General features: G+C 37.5%; 1 protein-coding gene across 3 annotated transcripts; it reads left to right on the top strand.

The window, feature by feature from the left end:
• The first annotated feature begins 547 nt into the window (after window positions 1–547).
• ARPP19 (cAMP regulated phosphoprotein 19) lies at window positions 548–18572 on the top strand. 3 transcript variants are annotated; one of them, XM_025295615.3, is made up of 4 exons: window positions 548–648; window positions 894–948; window positions 10107–10229; window positions 14308–18572. In XM_025295615.3, exons 2-4 carry the CDS (start codon window positions 904–906, stop codon window positions 14476–14478), a joined length of 339 nt encoding a protein of 112 aa, XP_025151400.1. In that variant the 5' UTR covers window positions 548–648; window positions 894–903; the 3' UTR covers window positions 14479–18572. The 3 variants fall into 3 exon arrangements, with proteins under 3 accessions (XP_025151400.1, XP_006070159.1, XP_006070160.1); XM_006070097.4 differs by lacking the exon at window positions 548–648 and having other exon boundaries at window positions 785–948; XM_006070098.4 differs by lacking the exons at window positions 548–648; window positions 894–948 and adding an exon at window positions 1363–1490.
• Window positions 18573–20425: the final 1853 nt, after the last annotated feature.

The raw sequence follows: 20425 nt of genomic DNA, 5'->3' as shown, positions 1-20425 counted from the left end.
GAGAGTCCTTTGGCCTGCAAGGAGATCCATCCAGTCCATCCTAAAGGAAATTAGTCCTGAATATTCATTGGAAGGACTGATGTTGAAGCTGAAACTCCAATACTTTGGCCACTTGATGCAAAGAACTGACTCATTTGAAAAAACCCTAAAACTGGGAAGGATTCAAGGCGGGAGGAGAAGGGGACGAAAGAGGATGAGATGGTTGGATGGCATCACCGACTCAATGGACATGAGTTTGGGTAAACTCCGAGAGTTGGTGATGGACAGGGAGGCCTGGCGTGCTGCAGTCCATGGGGTCGCAAAGGGGCAGAAACGACTGAGCGACTGAACCGAACTGAGGCAAGGCAGAGTAGGGAAAGACTTGTGAAGCACAGAGCTTTGGGGCGCCCGAAATTCTTTGTGGGCACGGCGCAGAGAGGTAAGAGGAATCCGGGACTCAGCGAGTCTGAAGAAGTGGAAATAGGCAGGTTCTTGGTTCCAAAGGAAGGGACCAGAATAGGAAGGCGGGGCGAGGAGAGGCAGTTACACGTTTAAACTACAGTTCCCAGGAACCATTACGCAGACGGATGTGAGGTTAGGCGCGAGCCGCGACCTTTGAAGGCAAGAAGGAAGTGCTTGGGCGTCGCAGAACTGGAGAAGCGGAGTAAGGTAGGCGAGGGCGCGGCGCGGGAGAGACGGCGGGGCGGCGGCGGGCCGCAGTAGTGGCCGCCCGCCGGGCGCGGCGGGCCTGCGTGTCGTCATAAGGCGGCGGCCATTTTCGGGGGCGGAGGCGGCCCGGGCGGGCGCTCGGGGAGCTGGCGGGAGGCGGGAGGCGGGTGGGCCTGTGACGGCGCGGTGGTCGGGAGGCCTCGGCCACCCGGTAATCGCTTCTCTTCTCGGCCTCTTGTCCGTAGAGGGAGCAGTATGTCTGCGGAAGTCCCCGAGGCAGCCTCCGCGGAGGAGCAGAAGGTGAGTGTGCGCGCGTAGCGGGCCAGGGAGCCGTCGCTGCCGGGAACCCGGGCCTGGCGGCGGCCTGGTCCCGCCTGGAGCCGAGGGGCGCGGCCGAAGCCAGCCCGGCGCCGGTGCAGAGCGGGTGTGCCGCCCCTCCTCCCCTGGGCAGGCCCGTCACTCCCTAGTCGGCGGTCCGCAGGAGCTCGGGTAGTTAGCCGGCCTGGTGCCGAATTGAGTATTGTCCGCGTTTGAAATGTGCCTTTTGACGCCTCGGTGTCTCGGGGTTTTCTTTAACCACCCATGTTTTCATTAGAGCCTTGAACCTTGTGGAGCATAAGGTTTTCCATGGGCTGCTGACCTAGGAACCCTTGTTTTTCCCTCGAGTAACTAACTTCAACTACTTGTATTGTCTGCGTGCTCTTCACTTCAAAGGCGGTATCTCCTGTTTGGGCGGTGACTTAGACCTAGGTTGGAATTTCAGATCCAGTCGTCGTTGGCCATGTAACCTTGGTCAGTTGCTGAACTCTTCTGGCTTTAGTCTCCTCATCTGTAAAATAATAGTAAGTCCTTGCTTGATACTGTTGTTGTGAGGCTTAAATGCGCTGGGTAACTTAGTGCTTTGGCGCAACGTGTGGTTAGAAATGTGAGCCAGTGGGATTCGCATATGACTAAAATTTGGAATTTATTTTTTTCTTTTTAACCAATTTAGTTGATCACTTTTTTGTGTGGAAACATGGGGACATTTTGTAAATTCACTTGTAGTATCTTGCTGGTGTAGAGAAATGTGCCACGGATCTGTGTGATTCAAATTACGAACATAAAGGCTTTATATTTGTATAGGCTAGCTATTGCTTCTTCCACCGTAATTGTTTAAAGAATCAGAGGGCATTATCATAAATAGGATTTGGTCTAATACTTGAATTTTGTAAGGACTTCTGCTTAAGGTTACAGCCATGCCCCTAAATCAGGCTGGAAATTTGATTAGTGTTCTAAACCCATTCCATATGTTCTTTACCATATTAACTTTTCCTGAATTGGATGGTTTTGTTATGATATTACTTGTAAAGTAACTGGAGAAAAAAAGACAGCGTAAATAATAGGCCAAGTCACTACATTATTCGAGAATAGTATTTTTCACACTTTGATAAAAATTGAACTTAGGGGGAAAATAAAGAGAAGTATATATATCATATATATATGATATATATAAAGATTGCGATCATTTATCATGGTGTTCATTATTTCTTTAGGATTTAGGAATCCAAATAAAATGGTCAAGCCGTATCCCTGATGTCTTGTCTTAAACACTAAATCAACCCCATTTTCGACTGCTGATGTACAGTAATGTGCTATGTAATTTTCCTTTATGAGATTTGCTAGTATCCTCTTAAAGCGTGGAGTCTTGATTTCTGCATTGTAAATGTTTTCACTTGGGACAGCCTAATATTATGTCTCTTAACAAGATTAAGGCTATCCTGAATGTTTTCTTTTTGTGTCTACATTAAAATTTTAATTCAGGTCCTCATTTTTAGGGCTGTTGTCGCTAACACCAATGTGTTAGTAATATAATAATGTCTCTTCTTGAATTAAGGTTTGGCTGTAGATGTTAAGTGCCCGTAGCATGGGTCCCGTCCCTAAACAGGAGGAGAATGTGCAGAGTCACTTCTGTGCTCCTGTGGGCCAAATCACCTGTTTCTTCTCTTTGGAAGAATAGTTAGATGACCTAAAAAAAATTAGATTATTGTCTGTGTACCCAATTGACCTTTCCATTAAAGCCAGAGTAAGTCAGCTAAAATATTTTTATAGTTTTATGGTATGTTAGCCTATTGCCTCTGATAAATTAAAATCAAGAGATGAGCCTGGCATGGAGTCACTATCTAATTTGAATTATTAATTCAGTGTGGCATGTTGTTTTTGCTGAAACTGAATTTCTAGTATGTGGAGAATATGGTAGCAGTTGTTAAAGTGCAGGAGATTTTTGAGTTTGGCAAGTTAACACTCCCTTGGACCATATGATCCCTCAATTCTCCTTTTGTAAGAGTAGGCTGTGTGGTCTTAGGTACCTCATTTACATTTTAAATTCAGCTCTATTCTTTTTTCATTATCCTGGACAAATGGAGTTGTAAATGAAAGCTCTGACAAAGAAGTCCCACAGAGGTGCTTAAATGTAAGATGGCGATTCAGATACCCTAGAATATGCTTATATTGTTCTTTACATTATCAGTGATGTGAAACCAAAACATACTAGCAGAGACCTCATGGATCCATCAGTCATCCACTTTTGAGTAACACTAAGCTGAGACAGGCATGCAGTCTGATCCTGGGGGTAAGAAGGGGCATGTGGAGATTTAAAACAGGTAATTCTGTAGTGAGCATCTTAAGCTTGGGCCCCTCCTTTATTTATCTTTTCTCCCATGGCCCCTAGCATAGCTTCTGGCATTGTTCTGAAAATGTTGGTTAAATAAATTTTTCTCCACACTTTGCGGTTGAACACATTGTCGAAGCGCTATGACTATACAAATGGCGCTGCTAGTACTGCAGTTAGAACAAAGAGAGGCTAGGCCATGGGAATGCAGAACCTTAGCTTAGACCCAGTTAAATCTGAAGCAAAGTAGAGGAATGTTTTATATATATATTTTCATATATATATGTATGTGTATATATATATAGTGGCTTTTAGGGCTTCCCAGGTGGCTCTAGTGGTAAAGGACCCACCTGCCACTGCAGGAGACCTAAGAGACAAGGGTTTGATCCCTGGGTTGGAAAGATCCACAGGATCGGAGCATGACAACCCACTCCACTATTCTTTCTTGCCTGAAGAATCCCATGGACAGAGGAGCCTGGCAGGCTATAGTTGATAGGGTTACACAGAGTCTGAGACAACTGGAGTGACTTAGCATGCACACACACAGTGGCTTTTAATTTTTTAAAAGAAGATCTTAATAGCAGATTCTCTAGAAAACAGTCTCTATTACAATATTCATCAAGTTAAGTTAGTAAGATGTCTTGGAAAAGGCTAACTCAAATATTTTTGACAGTTTAAAAGGTATGCTGGGCGACTTCCCTGGCAGTCCAGTGGTAAAGACTGCCCAATTCCAATGCTGGGGGCGTGGGTTTGATCCCTAGTCAGGGATCTAAGATTCCACCTGCCTTGTGGCCCCCCCAAAAAAATGATTACTGTTAATTTTAAAGAAAACCAGGGAGTTCCCTGGTGGATTAGTGGTTAGGATTCCGAGCTTTCATAGTGGAGGCCCAGGTTCAGTCCCTGGTCCAGGAATCATCCTGCATGTCGAGCAGTGTGGCCAAAATAAAGAATAAAAGGCATGCGTGGTGCTTTTGTGAGTGGTGAAAGAGCAAGAGAAATATTGTTTAAATTATTTCATTATGTCATCAGTAAAGAGTGAATATGAATTGCCTTCCCGTTTTCCAAGTTTTTAAAAAACTGGTTAATATTGGCGTTTTCTGAGACTGTTTTTGACAGTACCTTTGGTAAGCAAAAGGCTCAAGATACATTCAGTTAGGAGCACAGCCTGCTACTCTGGTTTGTGTACAGCCATTAATTCTTAGCAATCTAGAGGTAAATCTCAGAAAAGTTTTGAAGGGTTTCTTAATTTCTAAAAACCATTTGGAATATATTGTATTTGTTCATTCAGTAGACTTTTATTGGACATCCATTAAATAAATACCAGGCACTGGGCAAGCAGCAAGGACTTGGTAGAACTCCAGAGTTTTTCCATAGAAGTCGATAACAGTATTAGTACCTTCCTGACAGTATACCAAAGGATTTGTAGGCTTTCATTAATCAATGCATCAGTGAACATACTGTTGAGCAGATAGAGAATTTGTTCAAAGTGGTCAGATTTTTATTTGCTGATGTTGCTGTGTAACTTCCCTGCTCAGGGCCAAAGAGTGGTAATCATTCAAACTTGCTGTCAGTTCCATGACAGACAATAAAATAATCCTTAATTATTTGAATATATGTTTGTGTATCCATATGTTTGTGTGTTTATACCTTATGCCCCTGCTACTTATAAAAAGGATAGCTAAAGTATTTCAATGGAATAGTTCACAAAAATATAAGTGCCTCACATTAGTAAATGTTAGGCCCTGTGTGAGTTGTAGAGTGTATGACAAGAATTATTTGGGGGCATATGTTACTTGTCAAGAGACTTAACTATCACTTAAAATATTGTTCTTAAATTTTTGTTTTTTGTACGTCATAAGCATTTATCTGTTGCGATATCCTGGATTTCTCCTTCCTAGTTCATAGGTTAGAATGGAAGTTTCAAAATTCTAATGATGTTTCTTCCGCCCCTCCCCCCCAAAGCTATTATCAGCGTATAGAAACTACTTAGATAAATGCAGTCACTCATTCTAGCGTCTGTTTCTTTAGAGTAGTAGAATTTCTGTGACGCACAAAGGCTTCCTGGAGAGTAAAGTTTTGAAACCAGATTTGAATTTTTAAGAATACTTTCTTCTTGGTTAATCTTGTCATTTCCTCTCTGTTGATTCTTTTTGTTGTATCTGTATTTCATTAATTTCTGTTTTTTATTTTCTCCTGTTTTCTTTGGGTTCCGTTCTTTGTCTTAACTTCTTAAGTTAGACCTAGCTCATTGAGTTTTAGTTTTCTTTAAGTCCTTGGACACTTGTATTTTGCAACTTTGGTATGTGTAGAATTTTTATTATCAGTGAGCTCCAAGTATTTGTTATATTCCTATTATTCCTTTTTAAACCATGAATTATTTAGTAATGTATTTTAGTTTCAAAATGACAGGGAAATAATTTTGAAATAATTGACTTTTAACTTCTGAATTGTAGTTAGATTGTGGTCTGTACCTTGACTACTTTGTCTTTCTTACCTATCTGTATGAGGAAGAGGTGTTGAAATTTCCTATGTTGATAGTCTTGTCATTTGCTCCCTATCATCTGACTGATTTATATATTTTGATGCTTTTTTGAAATTAGAGGCATGAACATTAGATCCTCTGTATCCCTAATAAAGCTTTTTGGCCTTTTTTCTCCTTTCTTGTCCTCCCCTCTTTTTGTCAATTGATTGATTTTCTTCTTCCATTTTACCCCCACTGTTAGTTTGGAAGTTTTATACTTCAGTTCTGTTATTAAATTTATTCCCCCTGAAATTTTATCAAGCATCCTTAACAAATTGTAAAATTAGTATCATAAATCTTTTTCTAAATGAGACACAGAATACTTTAAAAACATATATATTTTTACACTGTCCTTTTTTAGCCTCACATATTAAGCTCTTAAAATCAGAAAAATGAATCTGTTAATTATATCTCAATAAATCTAGGGAAAATTAGAAAACTGACTCAGTATACATGCATATATACCAGTTTGTTTGATATTTCCTTGTTTATCTCAAAGTTTTTGAGGGATGTATTTTCATTCTAGCTGAAATAAATATTCAAGAATTCCTTTGAAGGATGTCTAGAAATGCAATCACACCAAATTTTGTCTTTTGTATTTTTTAATATGATTGTAAGGATAAATTGCCCCAACTCTTTTAATTTCTATTACAGCTTTTTGTATTTTAAATCACTGTGAAATGAAGTATTCACATCAGACATCTCCAGGCTCCAGATATTGATGGGGTTTTATAGGAATCAAAGTCAGGCATCTGGAGTAGGCTCTCAGGTCACTTCCCCTCGTTACCCCTGTGTACACCCCAGTCACCCACAATCCTGCCAGGACCATCCTGGAGGCAAGGTGACCTTTTTTTTGGTAATAGTTCTAGCAAAAGTTATACAACAGTTTTATTGCCTTAATTTTACTTGGCAGTTTACCATACATACTTGGTATAATTGGCAATTTACATACATTCTTCTATACTTTGCATTATTTCCTGTCTTTTATATTACGCAAATACTTTGTAGGAAATATTTCAATAAATTGCTCATTTTACCTGATTTTTTTATCAGTTAGTGTCCTCCTCTGGAGAACAGAAATCACTGAGGGTATATCAAACAGAAAGGGATATGGTTTAGGGGTTAGGTTACAAGGTTAGAGTTGCAAAAGAGGGAAAACGATGTTTCCAGAAGTGAGGAATTACAAAAAACTTTTGACCCTGTGAGAGTGAGCACTACTCTGAACCCAGTGCCCTTGAGCCCCATCTCATGTAGCGGCTACCATAGCCCCTGATCGGGAGCTTAATGCCCTTCTGCAGAAACACACAGGAGCTGCTGCTGTCTGCATGTGTGTGGCATCACTAGGAAGAAAATGCCTTTTAATCTGATACATGTTCCACTGACAGACTCTTAAAGGAACTCGATCTGGGAAATGTGCTTTCAGGCTTCTGTCGTGATTCAGAAGAGTGTTTAGAGAAGGGTAAGTGTGGGTTCAGTGTCCATGGATACAGTCCACTACCAGATGTGTTATTAATTCTCCACAAGCAAGTCTGGACCTATGTCAAAACGTTGGTGAACACCCAAGCATTTGAACTTGCTTATTAATAAGCCCTGAAACTGTCTACATCTGCCAAAGGTTTAAGAATGTTTCTGTATGATCCTTTAAAAGTATTGTAGATGTTTTGATTGGTATTGAATGCATTTTAAAAATGTAACTTTGGTCACATCTTGCACCTTCTTGGTATTAAATGTAGCCAAAATTCTGAATCCAACCACAAAGTTGCAGCTAGCAGGCACTTGCCATTGTGCTGTGTGTTGGGAAAGAAAGTTCAAGAATTGCTTTGTTTTTCTAGGACACATTACAGATTTATTGTAAATCTAAATATTTTGAGCTGTAGGTGCTATTTTGCCCAAAGTATTTTTCAATAGTAAACTGTTTCAACTTAATTGAGCTATTTCATTTAATTGGATATTATATGTAAGTATATGCATAAATGTATTCTTATTAAAATACAGGAATGCCAGATAAAATGGCATATTGTGTACAACTTTTTTCCTGTGTGTATAAAATGGGGAAACCTGAATATACATGGGAAACTAGGGAAAATTAAAGACTATTTCTTAGATACAGAGAACTGATAAAGAAGTGGAGAGCTCTCAATTCCCAGGCCCAAGAAAGCTGGATGGTTTTAGTGGAAATGTAGGATTCTGTTAACATCCTTTAATTTGAAGGTGCTCGGGCTGTAATCAGGTTGGAGTCCTTTTCAACCAGTTTCCAAATTTAGCTTCAACCTATCTAAAAAGCCATTGTACAGTGGAACCCTAGAGTAGGTCCCTCCCAAGTCCACTTCTAAATTAACCACTGTGAATACCTTGGGGCCATAATAGCGAAGTGAAGCCTCTGTGGTGACTACTCTGTTATACTTACTTAATGTCTCCAGCTTATCTGATGATAAGGCAAAAATCCATATAACTAAAATCACCCTTAAATAACACTGGTAGAGTCATGATCACATTGAAGACAGCCCCATGTCAATTTTCAGGTCAAGTGATAGTCACTTTTTTGTCTAGTGTTTGAACAGATGACTGAGCTGGTTCTTCAACTGATTGCCAGCTGAGGTAGTTGACTCCTTTTGTATGGGCTGAGTTTTGAAACACTAGAATGATAAACAGTATGTTGATATGCTTACACTCTGAAAGAGACATACTCTGGGATTGAGACTCATGGGAATAGCAGGTTTACATCACACATCTCACACTTGAGCTACCCTTTTTGAATAGAATGACTGGCAGAATCATTGATACTATTTTGAGTCTCTGGCTGGGCACACATACATCAAGTGAATGAATGATGTGACCTCTGTAAAAAGAATGAAAATCAAAACATGTAGATGCATGAAATGGCAGCTTCTAGAGAATAGAACACTTGAAACAGAAGGAAGCATACACATAAAAGAAGCCCCAGAGAAAGGATATATTTGACAGCAGCAGCTGTATTCTCAAAATCCTCCAAGACTAAAAATGAGAAGAGGTAACAATGCATGAGGAAGTTTTCACAGGTGAAAAAAAATATTGAGACTCTATAAAGTTGATTATAAAACATACATGAATATACTTTTAAGGAAGATATATGCAAAAATTACATGAAGTTTCTTCAGTTCCTAGATTAATATGATTACTTGCTGCTTTCTAAGATCAGTAGGCTTGGCATATTTATGGATAGCTTTTCTGCTTTTTGACTTCATAAATAGCCTAGAAGAATCAAGATATACAGAGGTGTGTGGTTTTGCTGAGCTGGTGTGCAGAAATGATACATTAGCTAGAAAGTGTGCCTTGCCCTTGCCCAGCCTCCCCTATCTAGGCAGTGCTATTTTTTGTTCATTTGTTCATTCTTTTCTTTTGTTCATTCTTTGTTCGTTCTTTCTTCCGCACTACTTGCCATGAAGTGGTAAACACTGCTTTCCTGTAAAATACCATTTCAGGGGATTGCCCCAACAGTCCAGCGGTTAAGACTTCATGGTTCCACCCCAGGGGTCGAGGGTTCTATCCCTCGTGGGGAACTAAGATTCCACATGCTATGTGGCATGGCCAAAAACAAACAACAAATGTATCATTCTTGGGAAGAAAGAGGGCTATATCTTGACTAGTGTTAAAAGTGAATAGTCTTTAAAATATTGATAGTCCTTGAACAGAAAACATATTTTCAGTACATTAAAAAATAGGATCTTTGGCATGAACAGTGTTTGCCATTAAATATGGGGAGAAATTAGGCAATAGAATCTAAAGATTGACAGATGATGTTTCTCTCCTTTAAAAATAACAGGGTCTTATGCTTTGAGTTATTCAAGGAAAATGTATCAGATAAGTAAGCTGCTGTTAATTTCTATTAAAGAATCTCAGAGCTTCCAATTAAGCATGATTTTGAATAAATAGATCAAAAAGATTTTTTTTATTTTAACATTATTAAGGTAGTTCTCTAAATATGGGCAGAGAGCTGCTGCATTCCATAGAAGGTGAATAACTATAAATGTATTATACATGACCGGAAAGTAATGGCAAGCAAGACTTCAGAGCTGAGCTATCTTGGTATTTTTATCCAGTGTGTGGGGTGCATCACGGCTATAATAGAACTATCACATGGATCATTTGAAAAACAAGGCAGATTTTTAAAGCCTCTCTGCTGGTTTCTTAGTCAGATGCTGCATTATTTGGCATTCGACAACAAAAGTCAGAATCCAGATATTTAAAAGGTGGAATTATCTAAAATAACTGAATTGTAATAAAGAAGTAATTTATTTAAAATTATTTCAGGAAATGGAAGATAAAGTGACTAGTCCAGAGAAAGCTGAAGAAGCAAAATTAAAAGCAAGGTATCCTCATCTGGGACAAAAGCCTGGAGGTTCCGATTTTTTAAGGAAACGATTGCAGAAAGGGGTAAGTTCTCATATGTAAATCTTCAGCTGTTTACATCCTGTGAACTCTGTGCTGAAAGAGGCTGTGAAATGGGTGTCTGTATTTATACCTGTGTACCTTACTACCAGATATGTGTGTGTGCACTTACATGTTGACTCTAGTTATATGTGGATTATTTTCTCAAATCAAATTGCAAGAGAATATTTTTTCTGGCTTTATTGAGTTATAATTGATACGTAACATTATGTAAGTTAAAGGTGTAGTGTGATAATTTGATACATGTACATACCATGAAATATGTAACATAGTGAGGTTAACTAACACATCTTTCACCTCACATAATTACCATTTTCTTCTTGTTACGGTGAGAACATTAAAGCTGTACTCTCAAGTATATAATCCAGTATTGTTAACTGGAGTGACCATGTTGTCCATTTTTTAGATCCCTGGAACTTATTCATCTTATAATTAAAAGTTTGCACCCATTAACAGTTATTTCCCCTACCATTCATCCCCTGGCAACCACTGTTCTACTCTGTTTTCTGTGAGTTTGATGATTTTAATTCTACATATAAGTGATACCATACACTAATTGTCTTTCTACGAAAAGAAAATTTTAAAAGTGGCAAAATATAGAGTGGCATTTTTATATAGCATGAAAGAATGCCATTCACAGCTTTGAAAAATAGGATGACAAGGAAGAATTATAACAATTTAAAAATAAAATCCTTGTTCTGTGAAAAGTAATTTGATGGGAAAATCATTACAAAAATAATAGTATTTGTAACACATAAAATAGTTTTTCAAATGTACAAGGAAAACATTAAGATGCCCTAGATAAAGGATTTTAACAGAGGAAGTATTATTATTAAAACACAGGAAAAAATGTTTATACAGGATAAAAATCAATGAAATGTAAATTAGAACAATTATTTCTTTGTATTAGTAGCTTTAACTGTAATTTTAAAAAGTATAATTATATATACCATAATATAGGGGATACATAGAAAAAAGCCGAATGGGAGACATATTCTACATTCTTTGTAAAATGTATTTGTGCCAAGTCTCATTGTGAAATGATACCACCAGATGTGGTTTTAATATGAATTATATAATAATCTTTGATTGTTAAATTACTATTTGAATTTAGGGTTTAACTGATTATTAGTGTTTAGGAAGCTTTATTTTCCTTTGCTAATTTTCAACACAACTTATACCAGCAAGCTTTTTTCCACATTCAGGCTGTTGTCTTTGTCATTTTTCTCTAGCTTCAACTATTTATGACTTTTAAGTATTTTCAAGTTAGAATTTATATACATTGTATCTTGGAGTTGGTGTTATAGATGTAAATAGTTGTCAGTAAGAAAATGCCACTTAAATCAAGAAATAATTATGTAGAATTTGAGAAGGGAGCTCTTGAAAAATTTTGTATTTTACCAAAATGTTAGTGAATAAGCACTTTTAAAGAAGTCAAATCTTATATTCAACTATATAATTTCTTATTATGTTAAAAGATTTTTATTTTTCAGAAAATATCTGGTCACATGATTTTAGTTTTCTTCTGTTGCAATAGCAAACTTGCAGATTGTCTTAGTATCTTTAACCAGTTTCTCACTCATTCGAGAAGGTCAGTTGCATATCATTTATATTAAGTTTCTTTCTGTTTTACGTACTCCGTGTTACTCAGATACCTATTTTTAGGCTTTAAACAATATGAGATGTGAGGGATATCAAGCAGCAGTCTGTCCCATGTTTTTTATGTTTGTGGAGTTTGTGAGGTCCCAAAAAACTGAGGATCCAATTTTAAGAAACATGACCTTAAAATTAAATACTGTCACTTAGGTAGTAATCCATTCGTGTTAGTTCAGTTATAAATATGGTTGTAAGTATGGCCCTTAAATTGGGAGTGGGAGAAGGCTCTTAAAAAGTAAGATGATACAGAATATGTTGGGGGTTTTTTTCCCCACTTAAAAGCAAAATTTAAAAATTGTTAAAGACATGTGATGTTGTCATCTTGAACTGTTTCTTTTCCCATATGAGAAACTTCGATCGATTTTAGTTTTTTTCTAGCCATACTGCATAAATTTAATTCCTTTATCTCAAGTAAAGTAGCCTGATCAGTTAAGTGAGAGCCCCTTATGATGAATCTTTGGTTACTACAAGTGCAAGTGGAATCGCTCAGTCGTGTCTGACTCTTGGCGACCCCATGGACTGTAGCCTACCACGCTACTCCATCCATGGGATTTTCCAGGCAATAGTACTGGAGTGGGCTGTCATTTCCTTCTCCAGGTATCTTCCCCACCCAGGGATCGAACCCGGTCTCCCTCATTGTAGACAGACGCTTTACCATCTGAGCCACCTAGAATAGCTATTATTAGAAACTGACTTTACTACATTGGAGAAAATCTGCCTATAATTTGCACTGTGTGTTAAATTTCTCATTTTGTGCTTTTGACTCCAAAAAATTTGGCAGGCTGCTTTCTCCTTTAGAGGCTACTAAACTTAAGAAGTAGCTCACTAATGTAATATATAGTACATCAGAAATTTCTGGGATTCTTTTTTTTTTCACTGCATTCATTTTATTATATTTTTAATTTTTATTGGAGTATTGTTGATTTATAATGCTGTGTTAGTTTCATGTGTATAGCAAAGTGAATTACACATATACCTATATCCTTTTTTTTTTTTAGATTCTTTTCCCATTTAGGCCACTAGAGAGTATTAAGTGGAGTTCCTTGTGCTATACAGCAGGTTCTTATTTGTTAGTTATCTATTCTATAGTAATGTGTATACTATTATCAGTCCCAGTCTCACAATTTATCCCGCCCCCCACACTACACACATTTTAAAACATGCAGAAATGAAGCTGCAGCAAATCTTCCTGGTCCGAGTTTCCTACTCTTTGTCTCTTGGCCTAACGTTAGGTGCTTATAAAAGAATAGTCCCTGGAGGACGGCAGCTCATGAGATCTTTTTTTAGGCCACTGAACAACCTTAAACTAAGCTGTGATTTCCTATTTCCTCCATTTACCACTTGAGTTATCTCTGAAATCTCAAAAAGAGTATTTATATTTTTCGCCCTTTGTCCAGGTCCTCATCTCATATCTGGATTATTCTCCTTGCCTATGCTGTGGGCTCTGAGTAACTACAGCATCTTGTGTATTTAAGACAGTATAGTAGTGGATTTAGGTGGCTGTTGTCCATTTTTATATCTCTTCATGATTCACATAGTGCCTTGTGTAGTATAGCAGGCATTCAGTAAAGGCAGGCTAAACACGATAGGTGAAAAGTCGGAACCTGGCAAATTCACCTGTTTTTACTTTGGAACACACCAGTTTATGTAGATTGTCTATATTAAGGTTGATCTTTAGCTCCAGAATTTCTATTTCAGTGATAAAAGGGTATGGTGTTTACCTATTCATCTCTCCAACTAAGAAGAGTGATTGTTACACTTAGTGGCTTAGGTGAAAAATGGTGGTATAGAATAGGGTTGTGTATTTTAAGTGATAATTTCTATTCAGTTTATTTCTTCTATTACCCTAGCATTTGTATTTGAACCTTAAATTTAATTTTAGTGAACTGCTTTAATTCAAATAAATGGTTTAAATCCTTACAGAAAAGTTCATCTTAGTTGACAGAGTACCAGCATCTATGAATAGTTTTCATAATTGTAAGCTTGATTGAAGGTGGGTGGCACATCCCAAATACAGGTCAGTGAGTTGTATGTGTGTGTTTTTCCCCAAAATTATTTAAATAAGAATTTAACCTAGGTGTTTACATTAGTAAATGAAAGGCTTGCCTCCCACTCTTAAGTCCAGGACTATTCACTCCCAATACATTGATTTGGAAGTTGATGTTAATCTTGAGGGTTCCATACTGGAACTAGAATGATGTAAGTAAGCCTGAAGAAGGTGTTCTTGCCTGACTGACAGAATTCACGATAGAGACATAGCTATTTCATGTAATTGATATTTGCTTTTTTCTAAACTTTAGGCTTATTTTGTATTGACAGTATAGAGTCACGTTTATATCTTAAATGAGTGTAATTGCATAAAAACTTTTTAAACTCTAGTCTGAATTCTTCTTTTTTTCCCTTGTAGCAAAAATATTTTGATTCTGGGGATTACAACATGGCTAAAGCAAAAATGAAGAACAAGCAACTTCCTACTGCAACCCCGGATAAGACAGAGGTCACTGGAGACCACATTCCCACTCCACAGGACCTTCCTCAACGGAAACCATCTCTTGTTGCTAGCAAACTGGCTGGCTGATTAAAAAGAGCTGAACTGCATGAATCTTCTAATTCCCATTATTTCTCCTTAATATGTTATCCTCTGCTTTTTATTTCCTTTTACTCCCTATGTCATTTGAGAGTGATGGCTTTGCAGGTAGCGGTAGTGTGTGCTGCTATTTTAAGGGAATATACATGTGTAGAGTTTTTGATTAGTTTAACAGTGCACTGATGAAAAGAACATGTTAGAGCAACATAAAGTAATCTACTTGAAAATAATTGTATATATTACCTAACTCCTAGTGTAGGGCTGGATCCAACAAGTAACTAACAAGTTTTGCAGTTATAATGTTGGCTTTCTTTAATTCATCTTAATTATAGCTTTGTATGTTACTCTTACTTAATATAACCTCTACTGTTTGTTTCTTCTGGATTTTCCTTTTTGGGTTTTGTAAACAGAAGTTTAAGACCACAAGTTAGAAGAGAGGTCACATATTTCAAACACAAATAAATGGGGCTCCAAAAGATTTGTATCCTGTGCTTGAACGTGAATGGCCTTAAATCTGTTTCAGCTTTAACAATAGAATTTTACTTGGGCAATATTTGCCCATTCTGGTGTAACTTACGTGACTCTATTGCTTAACAGCTGCTGTTGAAGCTAGTATTCTTCTTCAGTTCTATAGTGTTCAGAATACCTTTTGTCATTGAAGATGTGAATGAAGCGTGCATGTGCATCGACTGTTGAATTCACTTTTGTGCCATTTTTGTAAATACAAGTTTTGCACAACCTCTCACAACTGTCTGTGTTACTTTCACATATTAAAGAGTAGAAATGTGCCAACCAGAAGCACAAGAGTTCCTACAAAAAACTCTGTATGTCATTAGAGCTTTTGTATAGTAAGAGTAGTTTATAGTCTTGGGGTTATAGAATACCAAACTGAAATCTTCGCTCAGTCTGCCATAGACTTAAGCTTTCTCATTTGTTAGCAGTGCCCATGACATTCAGTGGCCTTGTGCAAATATGGTATGTTGCTTAGGCATATCTTTTGTCTTATGCAGAACGTTTCATTTTGACTTTTATGAAAATTACTGTTCATATAATTTATATAAACTTTTTTAATGTAGAAACTTTTTACTTCCATAGTCAATTTAGGGGACACTAGAATAAAATACTTTGCCTCTTGTGGCCCCTCCCTTCTTTTTTTTTGCTTCTTTGACTCACATTGTGTTGGGCTGTGCGATTCAGCCTGTTCAGAAACATAAGTGTATGTATGTTCACTCTTGAAATTTGCTCTGCTGAGTGCTGTATTTTCTAACCCAATAATTACATTTTCCTTATAATTTCTCAGTTGTTAATTAACCACTCTTAATCCTGTGTTATTACTAACTGACAATTGTTTAAATAAAAGGAAATTTATAATAAAACAAGTATTTGAGAAGATTGGCCCAGGAATCTAGTCAGAATGAGCTGAATTTTAAGTAATAATAATAAGCTAAGTGAATTAGACGTGTGACAGAGCAATTTACGTGATAGGTGGAACAGATAATACATATTTAGATATTTTGCTTCTATAGATGTCATTTTAATAAAATGTTAATTTAATTGTATGTGTGGTTTGTCTAGTTAGTAAGAACTTTAATTAACAGACTGCTGGGACAAATCTACTGGTCTTTTAAGAGCTCTTCCTGTAAGTTGTGACGCTGTAGCATGACGCAGAGGATCTGTAGCCTGAGATGATAGTGCGTTTTATTTCTTTGACTTGTGCAGGGCCTCCACCTCTTTTGAGTCCAGGCATCTTTTCTGGATCTTGGCTTCATTAGATACTTGCTTTCCTTTGATCCCAAATCACCATAGCTGGTGCGTTGAGCATAGCGCCTGCACCTAAAGGCTGCCCCACACTCTGGGGAAAGCTGGCTGATTATCTTCCTGCTCCACCCACCCCAAAAGAAGAGAACAACAAAATCATTAATGTGCTAATTTGTTACTATAAGGATTGGTGGTTTTAGTTTTAGTCGCTAAGTTGTGTCCAACTCTTGCGACCCCATGGACTAGAGCCTGTCAGGCTCCTCTGTCCATAGGATTTTCCAGGCAAGAGTACTAGAGTGGTTGCCATTTCCTTCTTCAATTATAAGGATTAGTTAAACATAAATAAATTTGTAATGAGAGTGAGTAGGTTATTCAAAAGCATGTATAATCATTATAGGATTGATTTACAAATTACAAAATACCCAAAGTAGAATTTCTGTAATATCTAGTGGGGTTTAGGTTTTGTTTTTAATGACTACTTGCAAGCTGTCACTGTTAAATTCACACATATCAGATTAATCTGAAAAACCACGTTATTCTTGGTTATAGTAGGACTCCTGCTATGGTTTGCAATAAGTGATGTAATCTCTGCCTGAGTTTTAGTTTGTAAAATAAATACTAATATTAACCTACCTCAAAACTTGTTGAGGATCTGTGAAATACTGAGTAAGTGCCCAAAATAAAATATTGTTGTCTTTTTATTAAAAGTAAGTTTCCTCATTAAACCAGCCTGCCTTCTGTAAAGTCACAATGATTGAAATCTCAGGATTTTCCATCAGGAGAGACCGGTCATGTAGGACTTGTAGGTTTAAGTAATTGCTTAGTCTCCATTATTGGTGCTTGGGATAGAGGCTATACATTTTTATATTTCTGTTCTGCTTCTTAGCTCAGTTTATTGAAGGTATAGTTGCAGGCTGTTTCACCATTGCTTGAGTGAAGATTTTTGAATAAGATGGGCTTCATCAAACATTTCTGTGGTTTCAGAATTGTGGTTTGACAAATGACCAATTTAAATCATTGTCCTTATTATAAATGTATGTTGGCATAAACAAGTTGGAGAAAAATACTTAAATGAAAACCAGCTAAAATAAATTACCTGTTTCATGTCCAGTAGCTCCTATTTGATAGTACAGTTCTTAGAAACATTTCATTTTTAAAGACTGTATCTGAGTAAAACAATTCTAGTTATTGGCATGTTGGGATAGTAAGAATTGTTGGATTGTTTTGATGAACTGGAAGGAGCATGTTTGCAGTCTCTTTACAAGTTACTCAATATTCTTATGCTGCTCACCTAAAAAAAACATTTTAACTGTTCATCAAGGCCTGTATTTGTTCTTACTTCACTTGGAATTTGTTCTTCGTTTTATTTAATGTAACAGAACTATACCTCTAAATGTTTATTGATACTTTTTACTAAATCAGACAGGTATTCTTTCTCAGTCCAAATTAGTGAAGTCTCATCAACACTGAAATGTGAGCTCTACTTGAATTGTGCCCCAAACTCTGGTGATTCAGGGGCAGGTATCCTGTAGGAAGGGCATGTCTGAGCAACAAAGAGTTTCCCTGGTGGCCTTTCCATGTTTCCCCAACATTCAGACACATTTCTTCATTTTTCATTTTCCTTTTCCACCTCATTTTCCTTCACTTCTCCCCCGTTTCCATCCCTGCTTATCTCTTAAGCCCCCTGATGGCATTCAGTAAATGATTTTTGATAAATTATCAGTCCTTTGATATTCTCCCCAATATACCGCAACTATAGACCCATTTAAAATTTTCTAAAACACTATCCTTATCTGGAAGTGAGAGCTTTGAGCCACTGTCCTAATTCTGCAATTCAGCATGCACTGCCAGCCTTCCCCCATGTCCCTTCTCCCACCTTATCCCTTCTCCCCATGACACACCACACCATACCTTGTAAAATTGGGATCAAAGAAGTTTCATTCTGGGATTGATAATCTAAGGATAAAAATGCTGATTTTAATAACTGTTCACTAGTTCCTGCCTTTTAAAGTAGGTAGGCCTATGGGTTTTATTCTGAAAATCACTGATGGGTCACACCATTATGTTTGTATTATGTTATTTATCAACTGAACAGCATTTGAAAGAAAAATCCAATTTCTTTAATATGCCCTCAGATCTTTTACAGCAGCTCTTATTTGTGATGCAATAGGACACTTGCCTGTATTAAAAGGGCCAAAAGTAAATGCCTTTTTTTGTTGAACATGTCTATAGAGTTGGCAGTTAATGCTGAAATTTGTCAAGTAGCCCTTCCAAAATTAAACTTGTAAAATACACAATAAATGTCTACCTAGTATCTATTGATTTTATTTGCTGTTTTTGTCTCATTTAAGTGTTACATTGTTTTTTGGTATATTTTCTGAAGTTGATCCCTTTAGATTTCAGCTACTATGATATTCTGAAAGAATTTGACTATTATAGTCTTAAATTTTGTTTTGGTTTAAATAATGTTTGTTTATGAGTTCCTGGCAGTTTAATTTATATTGGTAGAGACTTTGTGATTTAGATTGACATGAAATATTTGCAGATTGAGTCTTTTCTACCTCATGTATAAAATACTCAAGTACAGTACTGTCAGGAAGGTTTAGGAGACAACCTGAGAAATTGTATGTACATACACTTGACTGGCAACTCTGGGAGTGGTTGAAAATTTTTATATAATTTTACACTCTGCCCCCCTTATCCGTTGTTATACATCCACGGATTCAACCAACCTCGCGTGTGTAGTAGTGTAGTACATATTTAGTGAAAAATTCCACCTAGAACTGGTCCTGTGCAATTCAAACCCATGTTGTTTAAGGGTCAACCTTTTTTTTTTTTTTTTAATATGTGTGTGTGTGTGTGTCACTCAATCATGTCCGACTCTGCGACCCCATGGACTGGAGCCCACCAGGCTGTTGTCCATGGGATTCTCCAGGCAAGGATACTGGAATGGGTTGCCATTTCCTTCTCCAAAATTTAATACAAAGTAGAAGTATTAACATTCCTTAAGAGAAGTAGAAATAACATTCCGGGAAGTCTAGAGGAATACATTATTCAGTCTAGGGGATACATGGGATGGGTGGTAATCAGGAATTTTAGAGGCAGTTTTGAGAGGTTGCTGTAGTCATTGGTGGAGGAAAAGAGAGGAAGAAGAGCATTTTAAGTAGAGAGCTGTTATTTTCGAATAGTCAAGGAGCTAGGAAAATGTGGCTCTGTATAAGGAAGTTTGGTTGGAGATCATGGTGTGTGAAGGTAACTTGATTTTTCTCTGTAGCATTATTCTTCCTTCCAGCCTTCAACTCAGTAAAGGACACCTCTGTGCACTTGCCCACTGGAGTACTCAAACCAACTTTGGAAGTTACCCTTCATTCCTCAGAGGCTGTGACCAACATCCACCAAACTACACACTGAATTTGTCGATTCCTCTTCACTGCTGGCACCATGCCCTGAGCCAGGATTTCTTATCTGGACAACTGCTCGAGTTCCTAACGTGTCACTTTCCACTCCTGCTCCCTTGTGCATGCTGCATCCCGCCCATTCCCCCATCTCACTTTCATTCTTAAATCATATATCCAAGATCTTTTTGCCTGTGTTGAATTCAGGTTTCTTTTCTGTTAAACACAGCACTGGTTCATAGTTTGGCTAGCTCTTTTTCATTCTCATCTCAACTCAAATTTAACTTCCTTGAAGGAAGTCTTAATTTATTATTGCCTCCCTAGCACCTAGAAACAGCTTATACAAACTCAGATGCTTGTTGAACAGATAAAGTGAATTGGAATATTTATTGGAAATGAGAAACCAAGTTAAGGATATGGATGCAGAAAGATTATGCTTGATTTCTCCATCTTGGTCATGTCTAGCGTTTCCTTCCTTGCAGTAGGCCTTTATACCATAAAGTGGTTTTGTTGTTTGAACTCATAACTTTTTAGAAAAACTTTTTTTTTTTTTTTTCTTTTGCACTGAATGCAGCAAGTGCCTTCAGTGGGATGTCAATTGCTGCCGTCAGAATGATAGAACCAAAACCTGGTTCTAAATTAATAGATTTCTTTTCCTGCTCCTCCTAGCTTTTTTAAAAGGTAAAACTATACTCGTGATTCTGCAGTCAGGTAGTTTAGAGGTACATGGTGCAAAGCTGCTGCTAAGTCACTTCAGTCGTGTCCGACTCTGTGCGACCCCATAG

Source organism: Bubalus bubalis, chromosome 11, assembly GCF_019923935.1.
Source record: "Bubalus bubalis isolate 160015118507 breed Murrah chromosome 11, NDDB_SH_1, whole genome shotgun sequence".
Lineage (NCBI taxonomy): Eukaryota > Metazoa > Chordata > Mammalia > Artiodactyla > Bovidae > Bubalus > Bubalus bubalis.
The sequence above is the reverse complement of the archived record's forward strand: the minus strand, read 5'-3'. Positions and strand labels throughout refer to the sequence as shown.

Coding starts and splice junctions, on each gene's coding strand:
- ARPP19 (XM_025295615.3), top strand. CDS start 904: ATGTCTGCGGAAGTCCCCGAGGCAGCCTCCGCGGAGGAGCAGAAG. Junction 949..10,106: donor CCTCCGCGGAGGAGCAGAAG/GTGAGTGTGCGC, acceptor AAATTATTTCAG/GAAATGGAAGATAAAGTGAC. Junction 10,230..14,307: donor GGAAACGATTGCAGAAAGGG/GTAAGTTCTCAT, acceptor TTTCCCTTGTAG/CAAAAATATTTTGATTCTGG.